At 44.3% G+C, this 27104-nt stretch overlaps 1 protein-coding gene across 1 annotated transcript in view; it reads left to right on the top strand.

Annotated features, from left to right (window-relative positions):
• Window positions 1–2022: 2022 nt before the first annotated feature.
• Window positions 2023–27104, top strand: part of Ap3b1 (adaptor related protein complex 3 subunit beta 1) — a 201235-nt gene continuing 176153 nt past the window's right edge. Inside the window, exon 1 of the mRNA XM_075976295.1 lies at window positions 2023–2309. Within this exon, the coding sequence (XP_075832410.1) occupies window positions 2182–2309 (128 nt within the window). The 5' untranslated portion in view covers window positions 2023–2181. The remainder of the gene's footprint in view (window positions 2310–27104) is intronic.

Raw genomic sequence — 27104 nt, 5'->3', positions numbered from 1 at the left:
AAAGTTTTTTTTTTTTCCTTCCTTCCTTCCTTCCTTCCTTCCTTCCTTCCTTCCTTCCTTCCTTCCTTCTTTCCTTAAACAACTTAGGGCTATACAGAAGTTTTACATTCTGGAGAAGGCGGAACACTAGACGTTAGCATATGAAGTACACTATTTTACTCTTTCTGTATAAATAGACAATCCTAAAATTAGGTAGGTTAAGAGCTCTAAATCTCTCCTTGTCAACTTCCTCGACTTTTCATGGTGTTCTGGCTTGTTCATGTCAGCTTGACACAAGCCACAGTCACTGGAGAGGATGGATCCTCAGTTGAGAAAATCCTTGCCTAAGACTGGGCTGTAGGCAGGCAAGCCTGCAGGCATTTTCCTTAATTAGTGATTGATGGGGGGTGGGGAGGTCCAATGCACTGCAGGCGGTGCCATCCCTGAACTGGTGATTCCGGTTTCTATAAGAAACTGAAAACAAAAGTAAAACCCTACGTATTAAAACAAAGTATCTTGTAAAATAATGGAACACTGGAGTATAAGCCCTTTTCAAGTGGGGTGTGCGGCTGCATGGCTAGAGTCACAGCATGGAAGGCTAAGGTAGGAGGGGTTGCAAGTTCAAAGCCAGGCAGGACTACAGAGTGAGACCCTGCCTCTGAAAACAACATAAACCTTTTCCGTATGCAAATGAACTAGTCAAGATAAATCGGACTAATATGTTCATGTGTATTTTCAAGAAAATAAAAAGCACATGGAATAATAACACGAGAGATACCTACACCCATTATCGACATGAATACAAAAATTATGACATAAATAATATCCACAATATCACATTTATGACAAAATTATGAGCTGTGAGGAAACCCTCTAATACGAAGCATTGGGGTAACATGCTAGGATACTGGAGAACGTTTTAGAATGTCTAGTACAAGTGTACATACTCTAAGATGAAGAAATTATACACTCAGGTCTCTTCTGTAGTGAAGATGTGTACATCGGTTTCCATACTTGACAGATAAAGTAACCAAAGCCTAGTGTCTTTCCCTAGTGAATGAATTAATCCATGCGTATCACTTAAAATAGTGCCTAGGGTATAAGAGTCATACAACACTTAGCTATGTATTATCATGGGTGATCAGCTGTTGGCAAGATTCTACAAATCTATTAATATCATCAATACTGGGAAGCAGCATATTTCAGATGCTCTAACATTATATATCCGGAAAGGAAATTTTGATCAATTTGGAGCCGAATGTTCCTCTCCTTCTTAGCATGTTTTCCCAGAAATACTCGACTTTCGGTCAAATAGAGGATCCTTGGGGGGACCCTAGTTGGTGTTTGCCTGGGTCGCTATCCTTGGGTTTTGGTGGCTGACTGCCATGGCAGACTCCAGGTTCCTTCTGTCCGCGGGTGTAGGTAAAGTATGGCAAGGGACAGTAGTCATCAGAGACGCCTCTTCGGGGCTGGTTCCCCAGGAAAGTTGCCTGAGGTTTTTCCCACCTGGCTGTCTAGGCCAAGTGTTAAGCAGGCGGAGCCCAGAGGTCAGGCACCCCCCGCTGCCTGTGGAGGCTCTGCTCCCGGCAGGACGCACGCCTGGAGCTTCAGGTGGGAGCCTCAGACTCCCAGACACCTAGCCAACGCTTGCCGGGGCAAGACTGGCCCTGTGCAGAGCCCGCAAACCACGCTCTGGAGGAGGAGCTTTCAAGTCTAGAATGACACTCAGGCCACGCCGGCTGGGCGAGGAGCGGAAATCAGCCCGAGGGCAGAGAGCTCGTGACTGCTGAAGCGGAGTTGATCTAGAGAGTGCAAGGCACTTTTTCTGGAAGAATCGGGGAGCGATCAGGGGACAGCAGGGGTGAAGCAAAGAACCCTGGAGGATCAGAGAGAGTTCCTCCAGCAAAACTCATCCAAGGGCTTCAAACCCAGTATTTACAAGCCCACCACCCTAACTCGGTGGAAAACTGGCTGTAGGTCCCGGGTGCAGCGTACCGGGAGCGGCAGGCGCCGGCCCCGACAGGCGCAGTGCGCACGCGCAGGGGGGTGGGCCGCCAGGTCGGCCGGAGCGGTGACGAGCCCGGAAGCGCCGGCGCGCGCCCCTTGGTGCTTGAACTAGTTTGGTTCGGTGTCCTCGAGACTCCATCCCCCCCCTCGGAGAGAACTCTCGGCCGCAGCCGCCCGCTCGCCGCTACCGCCGCTATGTCCAGCAACAGTTTCGCCTACAACGAGCAGTCGGGAGGAGGGGAGGCGGCGGAGCTGGGGCAGGAGGCCACCTCGACCATCTCTCCCTCGGGCGCCTTCGGCCTCTTCAGCAGTGATTGGAAGAAGTGAGGACCCGGGCTCGGGGTGCGGGGACCCTGCGGGGACGCCCGGCTGCTCTGGTGGGTGGGTGGGTGGGGTGGCGACTGGGTGGGGTGGCCCCGCGGGGTGCAGGGCTTTTTAGGGGGACATCTGGGGCGTGAAAGGCGGCGCTGGTGGTTTTCAAACTTTACTCGGGGAGGAAAAGAGAACCAGTTGGTGAGCTCAGGTCCCACTTCCCAAACCGTTGACTGCGTTGATCTGGGCTGGGCACAGGACTTTTGAATTTTGAACTTCTAGTGAATTGAAGGTCTCTGGGGTCAGACTTCGAGGAAGTCACTTATTTAAGGTGAAGAGAGTATTTGGGGAGATGGGGTTGGGTGTGGGAATGCTGCTGCTTTTTGGACCCTGCTATATAGGGATTAAGCGGTGGTTTGAGGTTCTGAATGAATGACAAAACTGCTTTTTGTCACCTTTTGGCGGTTTAACTTGATCTTTGCCCAAGGGTACTAACTCCCCGCCCCGCCCCCTAAAACATTGAGATAATATTTAAATAGAATGTCGTTGTGAATCTGTCCTAATTCACAAATAGTGCGAATTTAAAAAATAAATAATAACCAGTGTAGACTTATTTTTGTAAGAAGGTAATAAGGGTTCATGTCAGATACCACCCAGAATTGAAAACATCCTTAGCGGTTTGATTTTTAGTTTAATTTTTACGTTTTGGCGGGGTGGAATTGGGCTGCGTATAAATGTACAGAATTATGACAACTTTGTTTAATTCTTAGTCCCCCTTTGTTTAATAGTCTTTTTTTCTGACAAAGTTTCACTATGTAGAGCCAGCTGGCCTGGAAGTTAGAGGAATCCACCTGCCTCTGCCTCCCCAGTGTGTGCAGCACCATGCCAGCCCACTCTTGTCTTATTTTTGATCTCTTTATTGTTACACAAAGTGGTGAAACATAATAGACTATCACTAGATTGTGTCAATGTAAGGCAGAGTAACTGGGCTGAGTGTTTTGCAGGGGTTAGGAGGGTGTAATTTAAGAATTTGGGGGAAGGTGGTTCAAGGCAGTCTTGTTCTGTTAGCTTAGGCTGGTCTCAAACTGAAACTGGCCATCCTCCTGCCTCTTCCTCACTGGTGCTGAAATTGTGGGTGTGAACTTCAATACTAATTAATTTTATAATTAAAAATTTGAAACAATTGGGTAGACTACAAAGTGCTAGTAGCTGAAATTGAGATTACGTTTTGACTCTATTGACTGAGATCTTGTAGATAGCATATTATTTATCTTTGTGTTCATTATTTCCAGGATAGGAAAGTTTAAAAAATAGTGGATCTCATCTGTCATTGTGTGCCTTTAGGTGACTGACTGAGCCAACAAGGAACTTATTCTAACTCCATATTTTTCTCAGCACAATGTTTTGGTTGTTGAATTTGCATGTGACTTGTATACAGGTAATCTACTTTTCTGATTTGATAGCATCTCGGGGTTTTTTTTTCCTCTTTTCTTTTAGATTATATAAAGTTTGGGCCTGGCCTGGGAAGAACATATGGCTCTACATTGTAGTTGACGTTAGAGTTGAACTCAAAAGCGTTAACACTGAGTGCTGTGCACTTGGGTACTCATAGATACCACGGTCAGTGTGTGTCTGCTGGGGTCTTGCCTAGAGCCAGCTGCATCCCCAGCCCGCCGTCCTTAGTGGACGGTTACCAGGTACTTCTCTTGTTCCACTTGAAGGGTGAGGAACTTGTAGTCCAGTGGTTCATTTGCCCAAGGGCACACAGCTGTCTGAATTTGAAACCCGACATTCCAACCTCAGTTTCTTCTCTCATGTGTTTGGATATGCTGTTGTTTTTTATTAGGGAATTCATATAGCTCACCAGAAGTTGAAAACTCTGAAAAGTTCGGAGTCTTAGACACAATGTGACCTTGAAACTGTCAGACTTGTGGCACTTTGGCTGCTGAGCTGCAGTCTAGTGGAGTTAGTTAGCAGAAACAACAGGCTCCTGTTTTTCAAGCAGCCACTTAATCTTCCTGAGTTCTCCTTTAAAAGAAAAGTGTCTTTTGAGACAAGATCTCACTATGAAGCCCAGGCTGCCCTCAAACTTGTAATCCTTCTGCCTTAGACTCTTGAGTGCTTGTATTTACAGGTGTGACCAGCACACCCATTTTCATTAGATCTGCTTTTCATTAGATCACTTTGAAATCGCTTCTTGTGTTTTTGTTTTTAACTCTAAAATCATCTTAGGTCTTTCTCATCGGCATTTGTAAGGACGACCGCTCTTTGTAGCGTCACCAAGTATAATTTTTATTTTATTTTTTTTTCTTTTGTTTTTCCGAGGCAGGGTTTCTCTGTGTAATATATGCAATAGCCCTAGTTGTCCTGGAACTCCCTCTGTTGACCATGCTGGCCTCTAACTCATAGAGATCCACCTGCCTCTGCCTCCCAAGTACTGGGATTAAAGGCGTGAGTAACCACTGCCTGGTTAATTTTTAATTTTTTACTATTTAGTTATATGTCTCATTGTGTGGGTTTGTGTAGTTCCCATGGAGGCCAAAAGAAGGCATTAGATCTCTGGAACAGGTTGTTGGGAGCTACCTAATGTGCTGAAAATCAAACTTGAGTCTTCTGCAAGCTCAGCATGTGCTCTTAGCCACTCAGCTGTCTCGCTAGTCCAGAATCATCAATTAAAACAAGAGTTGCTGTGCTGCGTACCCCTCCCTTCCCCTTCACATGCACACACATGTATACATAACATGCACACACATGTATACACACATGCACACACATGCACATGAATTGCTATCTTCTGAACCATGGGATTGAGTTGTTTAAATCACACCCTTTAGCCTTAAAACTTTAGTGTATGTTTTTGTTAATAAAAGCAGTCCCTTATGCAATCCTAATTACGAACATGACCAAGAAGTTTGATATTGATACAGGACAGTGTACAGTCCAGCTTGCCCTTTCCTTTCTCTTATGATGTTTTTCATCAGGATGGGATCTAGTCTGGTATCATACAGCATTCCATGTAGTGATAATATCCCTCTAGTCTCCCTTTCTTCATCTTACAGACTCCTTGACAGTTAATTATTTTATAGCATACTAGTCAACAGGGAGTCGCTGGTGTTCTTCATTTCCAGGTTTGGGTATACGGCCCTGTAGAGCATTGCCGTAGGTAATATGCCTCTCAGCTGTTAGGACTAGAGACACAGGACACCATCATCTTCCTGACTTTCCCAGTGCAGGACTTTTCTGGTGTCTTGACTATATCATTACATTTTTATCCATCCCCCCCCCCCCGAATCTGTTTGTGGGAATGCCCGGGAGAGAGGAGCATGGCGTCTCTGCTCCAGAGAGCAGAGCTGTCAAGTCTGAACTCACTTCCTCTTCCTCCCAGCATTCTGTTCTGTTTACTCCTCCCACCTATGTTTTAACCTATCAGGGCCAAGCAGTTTCTTTATTGCTTAACCAATGAAATCAACAGATTGATATATGACACTCCCACATCACTTTCCCAGACAGTCGCACTAACTGGGACCAAGCATTTGAATGCATGAGCCTGTGGGGCCATTCTCATTCAGATCACCACAGGATACTAGAGCTGACTCCTTTTAGCTAACTAGTTGGGTTGTCATCCAGCTCCTCTCTTTCCCTTGTCAGTTGAGTAGAAAGAGCATGATTGTAAATGTGTGATGCTGGTAACACCAGAGCACAAGGTTCCTGAGTCTCCTCCCCTTAGCGTCACAGGAGACAGGACACTAGGTTTAAGGAAATGCTTTTCAGTAATAGTGTTTCTTGTTCAACTTGGCTGATTTTCTCAAATTTCAGTTTCCTTGTTTCTAGAAAGGGTGTGATTAATCCTTGCCTGTTCTTGGAATTTTTTCCTCTTTCTTTCTCTCTCTCTTTCTCTCTCTCTCTCTCTCTCTCTCTCTCTCTCTCTCTCTCTCTTTCTTTCTTTCTTTTTTTCTTTCTTGGAATTTTTTCCTGTCCTTCCTTCCTTCCTTCCTTCCTTCCTTCCTTCCTTCCTTCCTTCCTTCCTTCCTTCCTTTTTTCTTCTTTCTTTCTTTCTTTCTTTCTTTCTTTCTTTCTTTCTTTCTTTCTTGGAATTTTTTCCCTTCCTTCCTTCCTTCCTTCCTTCCTTCCTTCCTTCCTTCCTTCCTTCCTTCCTTCCTCTTTTTTTTTTTTATTTTACTTTTTGGTCTTTTAAGACAGGGTTTGTCTGTCCTGGAACTAGCTCTGTAGACCAGACTGGCCTCAGACTCACAGAGATCCCCCTGCTTCTGTCTCTGGAGTGCTGGGCTTAAAGGCGTGTGCTACCACCGCCCCGGTTCTGGGAGTTTTCTGTGAGACAGTGTATTTGAAAGAAAACCTTCATCTCTCTTTCCTCCTCTTCTCTCCTCATTCCTCCCTCTTCCTTCTTTCCCTCCCCTATCCCTTCCTCCTCTTCCTTTTTATCTGTCTGTCTGTCTATTTATTAATTTTGAAGTAGGATTAGCCCCAAGCTCAAAGCAGCCCTTTTTCGTCAGCCCCCCTTAGTGCTGAGATTACAAGCACGAGCCATCATGCCCAGATGATTTCTAAACTGGAATCTAAACTAACGTAAGAAGCTTGGTGAGAGCCTCACTGAAGTGTTCCTGTTGGATCATAGGTCTGAGGAGACTTTGCCACCTGGATGGAAGCGAGAGTTGTGTAGACCAGGGATGTAGAAACCAGGAGAGCTGTAGGAAAAGGTCCCTGTTCAGATGAGAGCCAATTGGACATCAGGTTCTGGGCTGCCGATAGGAAAGCGTGGGGCTGGTTGAACCACCCAGGGAGGGTTTGCTAGACAATGGGCTGTGTGGCTGAAACCCATGTAGGGCTGATTGAAGAATCAGGAGAGTGACTAGAAGGAAGGCTGCAGAGGCCCTTGCATTTAGTAAAGATTAACAACCAGGAGTTTAGCAGTCCATCTCCTACTGAGCTGCACTGGAAGGGGACAGTCTAAACCGTCTGCTGACATTGGAGTGGAGTACTTTAGATCCACAGTGCAGGTTTTAGAGACACTAAAGGACTGGCTGCATGCTTTCCTGATGTGGGTGTATTACATTAGTGTGTTTTCATCGCATTATCAGCTTTATAGAACCTACTTTGGAGATTCCTTTGTCCCTCTAGTCTTTAGTCCCAGTGCTTCTCACTGCTGCTGAGTGGAGTCACACACAGCTGGTTTGTATGAAGTTGTCGCAGGTCCAGCTGTGTATCTGCCACTTTTCCTGTCTTTCTAGAAGGCAGTAGATACCAAATGAGATGTCTGTTTAGAGGAGGGCCTTAAAAATGTTTTTCAAAATAAGCCAGTTCTAGGTGTCAGTACTTCTCTAATAGTAAACGATGATTTTGACATAACCGAAAAGGCGTCACTGTATCACAATATGAGCCCGTAAATGTGTTTATGTGATTGTTTCATTTCCATTCATAGTTTATTGTGATCTGTATGTATCATGTTTTTATTTCTTATTAAATGCTTCTGTATGGTTCCAGTAGTAAGAGCTTAGTCTTCTTTCTTCTTACTCTGGTATTTCTAATGGATGTGTTTTTCATTATTCAGTAATTCTGTGTGCTTAAGATTCTGGAAACTCAGTGGATATTCGTTGCACATTTCCTAGAGCAGTGGTTCTCACCTTCCTAATGCTACCACCCTTCAATACAGTTGTGGTGACTCCAACCATAAAATCATTTTTGTTGCTAAATTTATAATTGTAATTTTGCTACTGTTATGAATCATAATGTAAATATTTGATATGCAGGATCTCTGATGTGACCCTTGTGAAAGGGTCATTTGACCTCCAGAGGGATTGCGACCCACATGTTGAGAAACACTGACCTAGAGACTGTACACATTGTAATATTAAATGGCATAATTTATGTGAAGTGGACCAGGAAGGTATCTTTTTTGGTTCTTAATTTTGCCCGACAGGCACTTTCAGATCCTTTTACTCTGTTCGGGGATTCAGATTAAACAAACTCCTACTGTTTAATTAACTTGTGCTGTTCAGAAGTGAAGACTTGGGGAGAGTTAGGAGCGCTTGCTGCTCTTACAGAGAATTGCAGTTCAGTGCCCAGTACCCACCTGGCCGTTCCCAACTGTCTGCAACTCCACCTCCAGCTATTTGACATCCCTTTGACTAATTGGGGCACTTGCACATATGTGCACACACACACACACACACACACACACACACACACACGGAGAGAGAGGAGACAGAGTGGCTAGGGATGTTGCACCCATGGTTTGATCCCTGCACCCTAAAAGGGGAGGGTAATGGGTAATGTGACTCCTCCTGTGGTCTGGTCTTGCTACGGTGTCACCTTAAGTTAATTGTGTATTGTTTCAGGATAGCCCTTCTCTTCATGACATTGCTTTTGTCTTGGCTGTGTTAGGTTTACTTAACTTGGAATTGTCATGTCAGTCAAGATTTTTAAGTCTCTCTCATACTTTTCAAAGGCATATTTTATTACAAACTTGGGATTATTGCGTATATATTCCCTTGTGTTTGTCTTGGTGCTGTGATTTGACCCAGGGTCTTGTACATGTTAAACTTGTGGTCTGCCATGGGTTGTACTCCCAGCTCACGGTGTTTCCGCTGTAGACTGTAGTCATTTGTCTCCTGACAGTAATATGGGCATATACTTACCTTTAAATTGTGTTGAATCCTCACCTTTCCTGTGTGATGTAGCTATCGAATGGCACCTATTAATATAATTTAATTCTCCAAATATATTCTGAACTAAATGTAAGTAATAAAAATTTGATGAAACATGCCTGTAAGCAGGTCCTACTTTCTGAAGCATCCCCTCTTGTTCTGCTTCACCTAGCTCGTTCTTGGTGGAGAATCAGCCCTGACTTAACAGAGCTCAGCCAGGGAGCTGTTCACCCCTATATCAGTAGGACCCTTTAGGATCACCAACACTGCTGAAAGTCCACATCCTTACATTTCTGGCTTGTCAGATTATGGGCTGTGAGATAGTGTTGTCTGAGAAACTTAGAGCTTGTCGGATTATAAACTGTGAGATGGTGTTGTCTCAGGAACACTTGGAACTTTGAGCATCTTTTGCTACTCGAAGGAATGTGCTTAAACATTAGCAACAACAAAAAGCAGACAGATGGTTCCCTGGAATGTTCTTTTTAAAAAACCCTACGCTAAAGTTACACTCCCAGAATGACAAATGTGTCGTAGTAAAATCATATGACAGCATCACGCTGGTGTATATGAGCCGCTGACAAAAACAAATTGTCCCCAGTCCAAATGGAAAATTTAAAGTGAAGAGCCCCAAGTAGAGTAATCAGAGAGGAAATGATTTCCTGTATTTCATATTATGAACAGTGCTGGGTGTATTTAGGGAAGACATTTAGCATATCAGCCGCAGCAAGTTCACAGATCCACACAAACAGACAGTTTGTAGCGAATGTCTGCTCACTGATGGGCTGAGTGCTTGTATTGCTGATAGAAGGTCAGTGTCTGGAGTGGGTTGGCATGGAGGCGAAACAAGGGGAGACTGTAAATGAGGCTGCTTCCAAAGCCATGGTGTGCAGACACCATCATCTTTACTCTTGGCGTGGGTTAAGAATATGGTCTTGAAGAGGGGAAGAAATTGGTTCAACATGAGGGCAGAATGGCGGCAAGGAGTGGAGTGCAGGGCGGGGCCAGATTGTGCCGGGCTCCAGAATAAGGGTTTGAAGTTTATTGTGCCAAATCCACTGGGGAGTTTTAGGCAAAGTGTGTATTTAGAATGGCTAACTGTTCAGTGTCAGTTGTGTGACAGATGTATGTCATGGTGGCCCACAAGTGACTCAGTTTCCCTCTGGAGTCTGTTCTGACTTAAAAGTCATTTGAGTTCAAGCTTGTTTGTTGCAGTCTTCTTGAGAGCTGTGAGAAAGTTCTGGTGAAGCCCGTGGGAAGAACACATTATCTATTAGGACACAGGCTGGTGAAGGCATCCTGAGGCTCGTCCAGTAAGACTAAGAAACTGCGCGCTGCTAGCAGGACTCACAGGATAGATGGCGAGCCTGCCTGTGCTTTCTCCCCAGGACAGTGCAGGGAGGTGACTTACTGACTGCACTGCTCTTTGTTCTGCCTTTAATCTGTGTATAAGCAAGCTCTGAAATAAACTTAGGGCTGGTTGGTATTTACCAACAGACTTTCCGAATTTATTCTGTGTTTTCTGTCTCAATTTCTTTTATCTGCCATTTCCTTGAACCTTTTGCCTACCTCCAGCTACCATAGCTGACTGTGGTGGAGCAGACTCTGGCATATTTCAATAACTAATAAATTTTACAAGTAATTTTTTGATTCAGTACATAGGAATGCTAGGTATTGCTCTTTAAAATAGTCTTCCTTCCCTTTCTCCCTCTCTTTGTCATTCCATGTTGGAATCAGTGTACAGCTTTTGGGAATTGGTTCTCTTCTTTCCCTCATGGGTTCCAGGGATGGCACTCAGATTGGCAGGCTTGGGGCATATGTCTTCACCCTCTGAGCCGTCTCTGGCTCCAGGCACTGTTGTTAATACCGAGGAGGAAACCGTGAATAAGCGACTGCCCTCGACTTTATTCTTCTAGCTGGAGAAGATGTGCACTAAGCAAGTCCCCGCGAGATCATCTATGGTAAAGAATGCAGTAGAAGGAGTGAAGGATAGTTCAGAGTGAGGGGCTGGAGTGTCCAGTGCAGAGCCAGGAAAAGTCCAGGAGCACACGCACGCAGAAGCTGAGGAAGCAGCATGTGGTGTCTGCTATCCACAAGGCGTAAATTGCTTAGGCATCAAGGCAGGAGAATTTCTGACCCGTGTGAAGATCAAGTGAGAGGCCAGCATGGCTGGAGTAAGCACAGAAGGAACAGTAAATAAATTAGAAGATGAGATAAGAAGAGGTAAAAGTTGGGGTGCAGGATGAAGGCCAGCTTTCAGAGGGCCTTGTAAAGACTTGGATTTTTACCCTGAAAGAGAAGGAATGCCATTGAGGGTTTTGAGGAAAGGAATGGGATGGCCCTGTTTATTTTTATTTATTTATTTTTTATTTTTTGGTTCTTTGAGAAAGGGTTTTTTTTTTTTAATGTAGCAGTCCTGGTTGTCCTGGAACTCACTTTGTAGACCATGCTGGCCCCAAACTCACAGAGATCCACCTGCCTCTGCCTCCTAAGTGCTAGGATTAAAGGTGTGCGCCACCACTGCCCTACTCCTGTTTATTTTTTAAAAGACCTTAAAGACTCCTAAACCAGCTGTCATTTAGAGGTCTGAGATGAGAGATCAGCAAAGAGATATGTAATATCCCACAACATCGACCACATGTTGATGGAGTTGCTGATGCTTTAGCTACAATAAATGTGTAAGAAAAAGATACAGCAGGGATGGACCTGAGCTCTTCTGTCTGCGCAGTGGAAGTTTAGAATTGCTCTTGAATACAATGAAGGAGCCTATATAAAGACAACAAGCAGACAGACAAAACCAAGCTCTGAGGGACTAGGGACTTCTGTATGTTAAGATTGAGATAATATTGTGTTAGGAATGGAAGTAGAGGTAGGAAATAGGCAGCTGGAGCTGTAAGTCTGGATCTGGAGCGTAAGGGAGAAATGAGGCTAGAGAAAAGGGAAGTGCCACAGGGTTGGGTAGAGAATGGGTAGGAAAAGAAAAAGCTGGCATACTAAGTGCTGGGCATTTTTGGGGTCATGGGGTCAGAGCATAAGGACAGGTTGAGGAAAGTGACCACTGAGAGGTGAGTTTGAGTTTGTTGGTGTGGAGAACTTGGGTAATCTTGACCAATATTTTAGGTGTAGTGACAGGTCTGAATGGACTTGAGAAAGATGAGAAATTGTAGTTAATGTGTATTCTAGGACAGGGAGCAAAAAAACGCAGTGCCTGGAGAGACAGGTCATGTCAAGGGATGTTATGTGCTTGTTTATCGAAGCGGCTGATGGGAGAGAAAAGCACTGATGGGATAGAAGGAGAACTGTAGGAGTGATGCCCTTTCTTCACAGGACACCTAGGAGGTGGACAGCAGCTCTAAAGTAAGCCCCACCTGGATGCCCAGAAACAGTCAGTTAACTCCTAGAGGCTTGGATTCCTCTTCCAGGATGGGACTTGGTTCTGAGAAATATGGTTTTTAGATAGTGGACACACACAAGCACTCACATGACAGAGTAAACAACTGTGGCATGCAAATAAGAATACACACACACACACACACACACACACACACATAGATTGAGACCTTATTAATGATAAAGAAAGAATGAGTGTTGACGATTGTTAGATGGGAGGTCTTGCGAAGACTTTGCTCATATACCTGTCAGTAGCTGGCAGAGGGAACCAAATAGACACAGCTTCAAAGCTGTGCTGCTCATTATGGCTGCTAGCCAAATGGAATTATTTAACTGTAATTGAAATAAAAGACTCAGTTTCTCATTCCCGCTGGAACGAGACTGTAGGACTCTGACTAGCGGTTACCACATTGGGTAGTGGTACAGTACAGGTGTTTTTTTATGACAGAACATCCAAGGGGTACTACTGGTTTATAGGCAGTGATTTAGAGCTCGTTGGGGAACATGAAAAAGTTCAGTTTGAGCAGAGCCCAGAGCTGGGAGGAATGAAGGATTGGTGAGAAGGATGAGGTAGCCAGCGCCTGTCTCACTGATCCCGTGGCACTCTATGCTGAGTGTTGGACCTTATCATGACAGTTTGCACAGTAAGGAGCTGGCAAAGAATTCTAAGTAGAGGAGTGATTAATTTAATGATATTTATTTTAGAGATGTTGGGTACTGAATTGGCCCAGCATAGTGGATATGATGTTTGAGCAAGCCTGGAGTGAGGTAGGAAGGTGTTGAGTTCTGTTTTGGATCTCATGAGTTTCAGCTGATAGATGAGCATTCTTTAGGCCTTCAGCTTGGTAGATGTAGTCTCGCCCGCAGGCTGGTGATTGCCATTCGCTAGTTACCATTTGAAATGATGCTGGACACCACTGAGTGACCAGCGTGTGGTATGTGAAAAGGCCAGTGTGGACTCTTAGTGAAGCCATCATTGGGGAGGGAAGAGGATTGGTGCTCACTTGGAAGACCAAGAACAGAGAATTCAGTCTGGAGAAGCTGTGGAGGTTGATTCTACACAGACAATTAATGCATTGTGTTTAAGATTTAGTACAGAGGCCATATCTGTAAGAAAGGATCACAACAAGTACATGGCTTCTGGTGAGCTTTTGAGTTAGGAAGGCCTGTTCCTCAGGCAAGCCCACTCGGCAGCTGGTCTGCCTGTGTGAAAGCTGGTTGCTGGCAGAGTGGCTAATGTACGTGGCAGGCTGCTTACCGCTCTTGGCCCCTGGATTCCTTGGGTATGAAGTAGGGATGAGGGTAGCACTCCATTATGAACTGATATAGACTGTAACTCATTCAACATAAACTGCTAGTATTTACTAATAGCTGTAAGTAGTTGATAGTCAATACCATAGCACTCCCAGTTTTGTGTTGTCCATTTCTGCTCCAGATCTCGGAGCCAACTCTCCCAAGGGTAGAATTCAGTATTGTAAGAACACACGTGATGCAACTCCATAGAACTTGTCCAGCTTGAAAGTGTCCCCATGTGAACACATTTTTTCAAGGGCTTCAGGGCCGAGCTTATCTCAGTAGAGATTGCGTATCTATCACTCTAGTTCCCTACACAGAAGGCTGATCCAACACATCAGATGGGAAACTTTCCTTCAGTGGCCTTGGAAACATGTTTGCTTTAAAAAAATAGTTTTTAAATTAATCTGGCTTTGAATTGGCATATCTTACTAACACAGTTGTAGAAAACTTACATTTACTCTCATAGAGTTCATGAATTTCTTGGAGGAAGAGTGAGTACTGATACTCAGACTTGGTGCACCAGCTGACTGCTTGGCAAGCCTGTGTTTATACCCATCTGCTACTGGGGCACCGTGCCCATCATCCTGGTGGCCTGCCAGGAGCAGTGAGGCATGTGAGCCAACAAAGATGAATTGTTTGGATGGAATACACTATTCTGTAATACTAATTAATTGTGAGCTGATGAATCTACATGAACTAATGTTAACCAAATACAGCCCAAGTATATCAGTAAAAATAAAGTGTATTTTGACTTATGCAGGAGTATATCACAGACATCTCAGACTGCTGTTGAGAATAATTACAATCAGTGTTTACTATGGTTCCAGCAATCAGTTTTCTTTATGTTAAATTTAGAGTTTAAAAGAAAAAAAAGTAAAGTTTTTTTCTTATGGTAGAATGTGATTAGCAAGGAAGTCATGTAACACTCTTAATTACAGAGTTTGTACTTCCTACATGGTTCTTTACAGGATTGGGTTTGAAAATGTTTTGTTTATCTGTGCTTCACCAATCCCAGTTCTATGATGGTGTACTAATGGAGGCTTAGTGAGGACCAAGCTGGCTCGAACTCACAGATCCACCTGCCTCTGCCTCCTGAGTGCTGGGATTAAAGGCTTGCACCACCACCACCTGGCCTGTCTGGTTTCTTTATTGGTTATGTGGGAATAATGCCATCCACATATACTTCATCTTGACTTTGTCTCTCTGAATATGACAACAAAGTACAGTGGTAAGTTACAGAAAACACTGGGACTGAGTTAAGTGTATGTTATAAACACGTGGTGTATAACTTCCATTCACATACAGCCATAGTTAACCACAATGAAAACTTCTTATCTATTTTTTCAGAAGAAAAAAATCAAAGGGTCTTATGCAGACAGACACAGCGTTCTTTCTGTATCTTCCTTTCTTTGTAATATGTTCTGGAGATAGCACTGTGTTCCTTGAAGTTAATCACTCATTTGATTGATTTCACTTTTGCCAGGGATGAGCACTTCTGCAGTATACACTTCTGCATACACACTTGTGAGAGTTTAGCTGCTTATTGGAAACTTTGTGTTTTGTTTCTGTTTTTGTCTGAGACAGGGTTTCTCTGTGTTAACAATCCTGGCTCTCCTAGAGCTTGCTTTGTAGACCAGGCTGACCTCGAATTCACAGAGTTGACCTGCTTCTACCTGCCAAATGCTGGGATTAAAGGATTGTGGTACCATGCCTGGTTATAGGAAAATTTTTTAGTGATAGAATTTTAAGTCAAAGTTTATTGAATATTAAATTATTTTGCTGAGTTAGCTTCCAGGTGGGTTATACCAAGTTCCCCCAGCAACTGACAATGGTTATTTTTTCACATCAGTGTCAATACTGCTGTCATCAAATTAGATATGTAGTATTTCAGTACTAGAATTATATGTCCCATGTTGAATAATCTAGCTCTTTAAATAATTCCATTATCTATTATCTCCTACTATTATATAATAGCTTCTGAAGTGTGCTGTCATTGTTAGGTAAGGCCTGCCCCTCTCAGTAACTCTTATTCAGACATAGCCATGTCTGATTATTTATGCATTATTTATGGCTGTTTCATGCTGCAGTAGAGATGGGTATTACATTAGAGATGGGGTGGCTGTTAAAGGCTAGAATATTTATTATCTGTCCCTTTATAGAGGTTTGCAGACCCCTGTCTTAATGGGTTTAATTTTTGAATGCTTTAATGACTGGTTTCTCATTGTTTTCAGCCATTTGGCTGTTACACTTGGTATGATATTGTCTTCTCCCCCTTTCCTAAAGTTTTTTAAAATATGTGACTTCAAGTGTTTTCCAGTTTGGAACAACTTCTTCAGATATTTTTGTATTTTGATTTCTCGTCCTTGCTTTTGCCTCTAATTAGAGCTGCTAGGTGTTTTGACGTCATAGTACACAAGGCACAGAACAGCTGTTTCCGGTCCTTGTCTCTGAGCTTTAGTTTTCATGTGTTTGCTGGGCTCTGCCTCCAGTTCTTAGTCTGGTGTGAAAACTACCCAGAGGGCTTTTACATCAGATCCTGTATTTCTCAGTTCTGAATATCCTTTGATTATCTGTCTTTATTGTACCGTCTATTTGTCCATCTTTCTCTTGTGATTTGTGACCATGTTTAGTTATTTTAATATTTCTGTCTGGTGACTCTAGTCATGGATTTGTGTCTACATTTGTTCTTTTCCTTCCTTCTATCTCCTCACCGTTTAGTTTCCGCCATTTGTCCCTCTGTCCCCATCTCAAGTTTTGATGATTTTGGGTATTTAGAATAAAACCTTTGATGAATCTGAGGAAATTCAAACCCAAGGAGGTTGTGAATTCTTTGGACAGATCTGCTGTCCCACACGGCCTTCAGTGCCAGCCGACACTCTGAACCGCATCTCTCCAGGCTTTGTGCACCCCTCCTCCGTCTGCCTCTGTACCTCTAGTGCGGACCTGTCTGTGGCTCGGCCATGATTTGAAGAGCCCAGCAGGGTACTGGAGCTTCTTCTCCTGTATTTACCCTCCCAGTTACATTTTCTGGTTTCTTACAATCTTGTCCCCTGAAAACATACCAGCTCCTTGAAGGGAGTGTGCAGACAGCTTTTGTGTTCCTTTTGGGTGGTTCCATCCTGTCTGATTTGCCCTTCAAAGATTTCAGTCTTTGTAACCTGAGTCACAGTCCTGGCTTCCTGGGGAAGCTGACCGGTGCGAAGGGAGAGTCATGTTTGTTCTTCTCATGAGGATGGTGGTCTCTGAGTCCTGCTGTGTATGTCCCCTGTGTGTGCACCTGCCTGTGGCTTTACAAATAGCAGCTTCCTGTAGCCGTGTACAAGGTGGTTTCATGACAGGAACTGGAAGTCTTTTTACTATGTAAGTCCCCATGTTTAGAACATAGCAGCCAGAAGGGCCCTGCTAAATAGATTAGATTATAATTCTTTTTTGAAAAACACTCATTGCTCAGTGGTTTAAAAAATCTCAGAGTAAGTGCCTACTTTTAATTCAGGAGGCAGAGGCAGACGGATCTCTGTGAGTTTGAGGCCAGCCTGGTTTACAAGAGCTAGTTCCAGGACAGGCTCCAAAGCTACAGAGAAACCCTGTCTTGAAGAAAAACAAAGACAAAATTCTCAGAGTAAACCCTGAAGCCTTTAGTATTGTGTCAGTGCCTCGCCCTCCTCCAGACCTGGCTTGCCTGCCCCTTTCCTGAGCCTGACGGCGCCCAGCTGCCTCCCCTGCCCTCTGCAGGATGTCCTTTTGCTTTGTTTGCTTCATGCACTGCTAGGTCTCACAGTTTGCTTCTCAGTGCATTTCTTTTTATTTGTTAGTTCTCACAGTTGTAGCTGCAGTTTGTTGTTTTACATTTTTGTATGTTTTAAGTGAACAACACGTACCTAAAGCCGCACAGAGCTCTGAGGATCCAGAGGGTGTGTAGCAGAACCTGGTGCTGCTCCTTGGCTGTGGAGCACTGCGTCCTGCTGCAGCTGCCAGCCCTCGCTGCAGCTCCATTCACCCTTGCCCTTTCCCCCAGGAGTCGTGCCTTCCTGTCGGGAGTTTCTCAAAGCCTTAGAAAACGTATCATCTGCTCGCCCCACTCTAAGGTTTTGATACCTCCGATTGGGGCGCCCGTCACTGTCCCTCAGCACTTTGCTGCACCTTCCTTTTTAGACCTAAGGCTCAGGTGTTGCTGTTAGTGGTGCACATGTCTTAAACTGTTGTGAGGGAAGAGTGACTAGGTCACGATAACTAGTGTCCATTTCACGAGACCTGGGGGAAATCTTTGAATACTTTGAACAGAGAGAAAATGCTCGAGCGCCAGTGAGTTGGTGCAAGCCCTCGCAGTGCAAGTCCAGTGATCTGAAACCTGCCACAGAGAAGATAGGTGTGCTTACCACAGTGTGCTGTGTACATGTACCACAGTGTGATGTGGTACCCATAACGTGTACAGTGTTCCTATGTCAAAAAAATAGACCCGACACAGTGATACATGCTTGTAGTCCTAGCGCTAGGGAGGCAGAGGCACTAAGATCTGCAGTTCCAGGCCAGCCTGGCCTATGTGGAGAGACTGCTTCAAAACTAGTCCTCTTAAATAAATAAAAGTAAAATTATTTGTGATAGCTAAAACCTAGATGAGTATTATTGAGAGAAGTTGTTGATAGGAAATGGATCTGTCATAGAAGAATTGCTTGGTCTGGTCTAGTTGTTCTCAGCCGGCCTGATGCTGTGACCCTTTAATACAGTTCCACATGTTGGGGGGACCCCCAACCATAAAATTATTTTGGTTTCTACTTCATAACTGTAAATTTATTGCTGTTATGAGTTGTAATGTAAATGTCATATGCAGATGGTCTTAGGTGACCCCTGTGAAAGGGTTTGTGGTGCACAGGCTGGGAATCTCTGACTTATCTGTGTTGAAGAGCACACACACGCAATGCCAGTTGCCATGCGGTCTCAGCTCCTGTGCAGTCCTGGACAAGACGAGGTCAGAGTGGTGGCAGGAGTGTGAGAGCCTGGCTGACTGTGACGGGCCGCGGGCGCGCCTGGAGGAGGGACTGTATGTGGCTGATAGCCATCTCAGGCCGCACCTGGAGGAGGGACTGTATGTGGCTGACTGTGACGGGCCGCGGGCACACCTGGAGGAGGGACTGTATGTGGCTGATAGCCATCTCAGGACTTGGCACTTGTGTGCAGACTGAACAGAGTATTCTCTTAGAATCGGAGTATAAGTCACACCACAGTGAAACTGACAACAATATTGTGTGGTCTCTCTGTTCCCAAACTGCTGAAGAGCTTTTCTTTTAAAATTTTCAGTCTGTCATGGATGAATACTTCTGTAAAATTCAATAAAAATCAATTACTAGAAAAATAAAGTGGAAAAAAGCATGTAAAATACCGCCCTGTTTTTATTAGATCCAATAAACATAAAATTATACTGTCAAATTACTCTTCCAAGTTTCCGTGTGTGTGCTCCGAGTGTCTCAGACAATACTTTGAGTGGTCCTAATGAGACCTGTTCCACATCTTCTCAGTTTCCTCTTAATTTATATCGCCTTTCCCGGGAGCTGCGAGAGAAGGGTGGGGATTTCAGTAAGTTCTGGAGTTTAGATTAATGAGAAAGAAAGACCATTAATACTCTCCAAACGCACTTCCACCTCTCAGGTTGGTCTGCCTAACTGGTAGAACGTTGCTTTGGGACTGTATTCTGGTTTATTCTGGTTGTAGAGTACGCACATACTTCCTGGTCAGTATAAGGTTTGCTTTACTTTTCAGTGATGCATTTCCTGTTCCTTGAAAGTTATAGGTGTATTTTGTACTGAACGGGATGGGAAAAGTTATACCGTTTAACACCACAAGGTGTCACTTATGTTAAAATAAAGTTGGTTCTCCAGTACAGCAGGTTACTATTGGGTAGATAAAGAAGCCTGCATTGAAACAAACACAGCTTTTTAGCACAGAGCGTTTCAAATGCTGCTAATCCAACAGTATTTCAAATAGGTATCTTGAAATTTATAAACATTTTTTAATTTCTAAGAGCTCTGTAGTAACACAGCCTGCTGGTCAGTGTTGGGTGCACTGGTGACCTCGGTGCAGGAAGAAAAAGTACATTTGGAGAGTGAGCTGGCTGTGTCAGCCCTTCCTGTCCTTCCTGTTCTGGTGACAAGCAAAGGGAGTTGGGGGTGGATCTGTAATTATGCCCTCTGGGAGGTCCTTAGGACAGGTGTCAGGCTGAAGCAGGTCCAGGGGATTTCCTTTCCCCTGGACCTCAGTTATTATTCTCTCCTGGGACAGCACCAAAGGATCCCCGTTTGCCGTGAAGACTGTCTTTTCTGTTAAACAAGAACCAAACCTTTGGCATTAATATCTGGATCCTGTTTTCTAGTTCTTAGTTTGAAAGAATAGGTCAGCACCCAGGATGGCTGGAGAGAAGGCCTTGCCTGCCTGTGTGTAAGGGGAACAAGCCAGGCTTCCATTAGGACCGCTCAGGGGGATGGCTGGGTGAGAGGTTGGCAGGTCCTAAAACTGATGTTTCATTCTTCCTCATTGTTCATTTCTCTCTCCAGGTAACACCGGGGGTGGGGGAGGAGAGTTCCGGAATATTCTCAGGGCAAAGGAAAGGGGAACAAGTAGGAGAACAGTTTTTCTTTTTTCCGGCATGTGGGTGTCTAATCATCCCCTCTTACTGTTTAGTTACTATATAATTCCATTTTTGTCAGTTTTCTTAACCAGCTTACAGTTTAAAGGTTTCTTTTAGGCTTGAGGCTTTTCACTTAGGTATGTTCCAGTTCCATTGTGTCAAATGGAAACTAAGACAAAGTGGAAGGACGCGGGTCCTTGAGCTGCCATTATCCCCCCACCACTCTTTCATTGTTTGGAGTTTTCGAGATCCTGGGATATATAAGATGGAGATTCTAAGTTTGCTGCAGTGAATTTGCAGTATTTTCATAGTTAGCAGTTGTGTATCTTCGGAGATAGTTTTGTTCTTTTCTTTTTTTTCTTTTTTTTTTATGTATTTTTTTTATTGATAAAAGGAGAATAAAGAAAAGAAAGAAAAAAAAACAAATTTCCACCTCCTCCCAGCCTCCCTAGTTTTGTTCTTTTCAATAGATTTATTTTATGTGCTTTCATGTCTCTCCAGCATGCATGTAGGTGTGCCATACGTGAGCCTGATGCCCTCAGAGGACAGAAAGTGAGGAGGTTAGGTCCCTTAGACCTGAAGTTACAGGCTGTTCTGAGCCACCTTGTGAGTGCTGGGAATGGAATCCCTGTGCTATGGAAGAACAGCAAATGCTCCTAACGGCAGAGCCATTTCTCCTGCCCCCAAACACTTATGTGGCTGTTTGTTTGTTTGTTTGTTTGTTTGTTTGTTTGTGGGGTTAACATGCTCCATAGTGTGCATATGGAGACCACCAGACAACCTTTGGGTTGTTGCCGTCACCTTGCTGAGGCAGGGTCTTTGTTTGTACTGCTGTGCTGTGGACTGCAGGATGGCTGGCCCACAAGCTTCTAGATGTTTTTCCTGCTCTTCCTCCCGTCTCCTTGGAGTGCTAGGATTATAGATGCATGCCTTTGCTGCCAGCTTTTCCCCCGGGCTCTGGGGCTGAACTCTGGTTATCAGGCTTGTGTGTTGCAGATGGCCATCCTCTAGCTCTTTCCCTGCCTCGTCATTCCTCCATGTATGTGCTCACGTTCTCATCCCTTCTTAAAAGAGCTCAGTCATGACTGGACTTAGGCCCACCGCATATCCTTCTTGTAACTTCATCACCTTGTAAAGGCTGGCTCCAGAAGGCTGAACTTGAGCGTGAACTTGGGGGTGGGGAAAGCACATTACTTAGTTTTTAGTAATACTGTTGCTGTTTATAGTTGTGTGCGTGGGCCCAGGCCTTGTGCGTGCAAGGCAAATGCTCCACTACTGAGCTTCATTCCCAGCCCTAATCATTTCTTCCTTTTTTGTTATTTTCTTTTTATTTATTTATTTATTTATTATGTATACAACATTCTGCCTCGATGTATGCCCGCACCCCAGAGCAGGGCGCCAGATCTCAGTACAGATGGTTGTGAGCCACCATGTGGTTGCTGGGAATTGAACTCAGGACCTCTGGAAGAGCAGCCAGTACTCTTAACCTCTGAGCCATCTCTCCAGCCCCCCCTTTTTTGTTATTTTCAAAAGACTTTTATTTATGTATTGATCAGGTTCTCTAGAGGAGCTGAGTCTACATAATGAATCTGCATATATTTAGAAAGGGAGTTTATTAGACTGACTTGCAGGCTGTGGTCTAGCTAGTCCAACCATGGATGCCTTTCAACGGAAGGTCCAGGAATCCGTAGTTGTTCAGTCCACAAAGCTGGACGTCTCGGTTGTCTTCACTCTCCACTGGAATCGCAGAGAAGCAAGCTCCAGTGCCAGTGAAGGGTGACTTGCCAGAAGGGCAAGAACAAGCAGGCAGAGACCGAAAACTTCTCTCTTCCACATCCTTTTATAGGACGTCAGCGGGAGGTGTGGCCCAGACTGGAGGTGGGTTTACATCAAAAGATCTGGATATATGGTGTCCCTTCCCCATTTCAAATCATTTAATTAAGAAAAATCCCTCACTCCTGCTTTACTTTCAGTTAATTCCAGATGTAGTCAAGTTGCCAACCAAGAAGAGCCATGCCATTGTAGAGGAGTGTTTTGCCTGCATGTATGTAAGTGTGAAGTGTGCACACCTGGTGTCCTTAGAGACCAGAACTGGACGTCAGAGTCCTTGGAACTGGAGTTACAGATGTGTGTGCTAGGAACCAAACCCTGGTCCTCTGCAAGAGCAGCAGTCTCTTAAACCACCAGCCCTCATTTGTTCTTGATAGATACTGGCTGACTGTTTTTAGTATAAATCTGTGAAATGTTTTAAGCTTCAGGTAAAAGGCTGTGTATCTGATGTACTGAAGCTCCCTGATCTGTGTGCAAGCTTCAGCAGAGAAAGAAAGTCCTCTTGGAGTTGTCTTTCTTTTTAAAATTGCATTTCTATTTATTTTGTGTGAGTGTGCAGAGTGAATGTCAAGTTCGGAGGACAACGGGGGCGGTGGGCCTTCCTTCTCCCCTGGCTTCTAGTGATTGAGTGCAGCTTGCCAGACTTGGTGTTGGTGTTTTTGCCAGCTGAGCCATCCACTGGCCCCTTGTCTGGGTGTTTTCGTTTGGTGGTTGAATGTGTTGCATGAAGGACCACGTGTGTGGAATTTTTAGATATATTTCACATTTTGCTGTAGACTGACAGATTGTAGCTCATGAACCAGTGCTTGTCGTTAGCTTCACGTGTGGTCCTGTAGGCCCGTGGTTCTCAGCCTTGGGTCACGACCCCTTTCTCAGCGCTCACATATCAGATAGCTACATTATGATTCATAACAGTAGCAGAATTACAGTTGTGAGGTAGCAATGAGATGATTTTGTAATCAGAGGTCACTACAACATGAGCAACTGTTTTAAAGGGTCTCAGCATTAGGAAGGTTGAGACCGTTGCTCCAGACTCTGCCCCACAGCATCTCATGGTATCTCAAGAGGCTTCTTTTGATGAAGTAAAGTGGGATTCGATGATTTAGATTCTTGAATAAACATGTATTTACACCCTCTTTTCAAAGTCTGATCCTATTTGTCCATCTCGGGTGTGATTTCCCATTGACTTTAGAATTAAATGTCTTATCTATGCATGTGGATAAGGCACTGTAGAGCTCCTTCTTGTCTGTCTTACAGAATTAGGATTTCTTATAACCTCACAATAGATACATATGGTTGGATGGTATGGGAAGTGTATGCTTAAATTTGTAAGACTTTCCCATTTTCCTGTGTGAGCATATCATTTTATATTTCTACCAACAACAATGTGAGAATTCTGGGTGCTTCCATGTATATGCCAACACTTACTATTATCTGTCTTTTTTTAGCTGTTGTGTGGGTGTGTAATGGTACCTCACTTTGCATTTGTCTGAAGAATGATACCTTTGCATGGATTTATGATATTGCTATGTTTTCTGTGGCAAAGTGGATGCTTGACTCTCACCTTTTAAAAAGTAATTGTCAGCTGAGTTGCAGCCACTGTGAAGCTGCTTCTTAGTTTCTGTTTTGTGGTTCCTGTAGCCACACCGGGTTGGAAGATGTGCTGGAGAGCCGTCCTGTGCCCTCACACTTGACTTTGCCTTTGCTAAGCTCTGCGGTTCCGCAGTCATGCTCAGATCTGCCCAGTTTTACTTGGTTTGTTCCTATTTGTATGGCTAGCTCTGTCTTGTCATACGTGTAGTCAAGCAGAGGATCCTGTGTGTCCTCCGTGTTTCCTGCTGTCCCCCCAGCCATCTCTGACGTCGCCGTCCTTTGGCTTTGTTCCTGGGAGATGTGACCTTGTGGCACTAGTGTCCACTTCTCTGGAGGGCCATCGGTGCTGGCCCGTGATCACTAGTCTGTTTCTTTTCATCGCTGAGTTGCATTCCATGAAATGGACGTACCACAGTTTGCTACTCACCGTTGAGTATTGATCTGCTGTGACAGACATTGAAGCAGCTATGTCCCTTAGATCAGATAGCAGTGCAAGTAAAAAGAAGCACACCCTTTACATTAATATACAGGATTTACTTTCATCTTTAGCAAATGGAAAAATTGTATGTCTGCAATAAATTTTTTCATGATTTTTTGTCTGCAATTGTTTTGCCTTTATATTACTGTATAAATGGGGTTGTGTAAAAATTTCTTGGGTAAAAATGGTTGCAAATGGGGCCATGTACTGACTGATCTATGTAGCATGAATTCTAATTGGTCTTAATAAATAAAATCCGGAGTCAGATATTAGGGGGTGAAAACTGAAGGGTCAGAGACGCAGAGCAGCATCCACTACTAGAGAGACCAGTGTTGAGGTGAAGGGGTGATCCTGCCTTCAGACTGCATCCTCACTGCCCTTAGACTGCGTCTTCAGATTGCAGCTCTCTCCACTAAACCTCAGACTGCCTTCTAGTCCTCTCTCCACCCACCCAGCCATATCACTCCTGTCTCCACCTCCCTAGTGCTGGGATTAAAGATCTGGGATCCCAAGTGCTGGGATCACCTCTGTGTGAGCTCTGTTTCTCTTTTAGACAGATTCAAACTCGTGTAGTCCAGGGTGGCCTTGAGCTAACAGAGGTCCCTCTGCCTCTTACTCCCGAGTCCTGGGATCAAAGGTGTGCACCACCACTCCCTGACCTCTAGTAGCTTAGCTCTGCACTCTTCAGGGAAGCTTTATTTGCTAAAACAAATTATCACTACAGATCTCCTTTCTCCTGGGGTTGCTTTTCTTTGTTTAGAGATAGATGACTGGCCTCTCTCTAGCTCTATCCCATAGTGCACATGGCCTGGAAATTCTAGAAATTGCCTGTTTTTGTTCATTGTCTTATCTGTTGTCTCTCTGGCATGATCCCCTTCTCCCTGGTTCTGTGGAGATGGCTGGTTAAATCTCTGAGTTTTCTCACAATCTCCTTTGGTTTGTTTGTTTTGAGGCAAGGTCTCTAGGTTGCCCAGGCTGCTAGAAATTGCTCTATGGCCCAGGCAGACTTTGAACTCTCAGTCTGTCCACCTCAGCCTCCGGAGGCCTGGGATTTCAAGAGCGCTGCCAGGTTTGTCTTGATAGTCTCTTCTTAAATGGTTTCCCCACCACACCCTTGGTTTCTCCAGAATATCCTTTTTCATTGTTTGCGATAGAGCTACAGTGGGGGCTTTCTAAAATTGTAAGTTCTTATTTGCTTTTACTTAAATTTAATTCCTTCTTAAAAATCAAATTCTATTTTTTTTATCTTTTTTTTTGAGACATGGTCTTGTTTGCTGCTCTAGATCAGTGGTTCTCAACCTTCCTAATGCTTCAACCCTTTAATACAGTTCCTTATGTTGTGGTGACCCCAACTATAAAATTATTTTCATTGCTACTTCATAAGTAATTTTGCTATTGTTATGAATTGTAATGTAGATATTTGATATGCAGGAAATCTGATATGTGACCCCTATGCAAGGGTTGCTCACTGGGCTGTGGTGGTGCACGATTCTTTTAATCTCAGCATTTAGCAGGTAGTTCTTTGAGTTTGAGGTCAGCTTGGTCTCCAAAATGAGTTCCAGGACAGCCAGGGCTACACAGAGAGATCCCTGTCTTGAAGAACCAAAAAAGGGGGGCTACTCAGACTCCAGGGTTCGTGACCCCCAGGTTGAGAACTGCTGTTCCAGAGGCTGTGGACTTGAGGGAATGAAGCCTGTACATGTAGAATAAAGTCTCATGCAATAGCCAACTTTATTCAGAAAATCAGACAATTTATACTCTGAGGGTGAAGAGGAGTCCCATGAGTAAAGTGTCCAATCACAAGGGCAAGCTGCACACAGCAGAAACGTGTTTTTCCTTAGAGGCATATGAACAGATAACAATAGGCAGCTGTAATGAATAACCTGAAGTAAACCTACTCCTATCTGCTTCACCTTGAAGGGCACAAAAGCACATTCCAAAGACAATTCTGTGTTTTGAAGGAACTGAGGTCATAGGACTCTTGTTATTTCTTGGAGTTTTCTCACAAACACTCAGGAGTATCCTCACATGACTCCATTTTGGAATTTGTTTCAATAGACTCTCACTATACAGCCCTGTTGGCTTGCCCAGTTTATGTCTTAACCTCTCATATTTTACTATTAGCAGCAAGGAAAACCAGGCCACTTCGTCAACATGCTATTTTTGAAATAGCCTCACTCCCCAACAATGTGTAAATTCCTTATCTTTCAACTATAGTTGATGGATCAGCAAGTTTGTTGTAAAGTGAGAACTGGGAGCTAGACCTAGCAGGAGTGGAGAATGCAAGGGAGAAGGACAGCTGCGGGGTGAAGATCCATCCACCTTGCTGGCTGGTGCTGGCGCTCCGCTACCCTCCCCCACCCCGGGATCCTGCTCACTTCTGCCACCCACGAAATTTGATTCTAAATTCTAAAGTCACATTCTTTAGCTGCTGTTTCACTCTTCCTGATTTCTAGCCATTTGTCTCTTGTCTGTCCGGGCTTCAGCCTACTGTGCCCTCCATGTGGGAAGCTATGTGTTTCCCTGTCTCCTGCAGACAATGTCATAACTTCCTGTCCCCCTCCATATCCTCTCTTCTGTTTCCTCCCTCCCATTCCCTTTTTCTCCTCCCTTTTCAATATTTGACCCCCCCCCCCCGCCCTGCCCCTTGCCATGGACTCTCACTCTGCTCCTCAGGCAGGTCTTAAACCTAGGTTCAGATGATGCTCTCACCTTGTGAACCACAGCTCCTGGCTAAGCCCATCTGCCATTCACCTCTGCTTTCCTTAAGACACTGAAGATCACCAAAGATCTCTGCTGTTTCTAACAAGAACCACCTTCCTCTGTCTTCCAATAACATGTTGCTCCTTTCTGTCTGAGACCTTATAGATTCATCTTTTTGTTTACTTTTGGATTTCTCTGTGTGGCCCTGGCTGTCCTGGAACTCACTAGGTAGACA

This window comes from Microtus pennsylvanicus, chromosome 6 (assembly GCF_037038515.1).
Source record: "Microtus pennsylvanicus isolate mMicPen1 chromosome 6, mMicPen1.hap1, whole genome shotgun sequence".
Taxonomy (NCBI): Eukaryota; Metazoa; Chordata; class Mammalia; order Rodentia; family Cricetidae; genus Microtus; species Microtus pennsylvanicus.
Note: the sequence above shows the minus strand (reverse complement) of the source record. Positions and strands in the feature narration are given on the sequence as shown.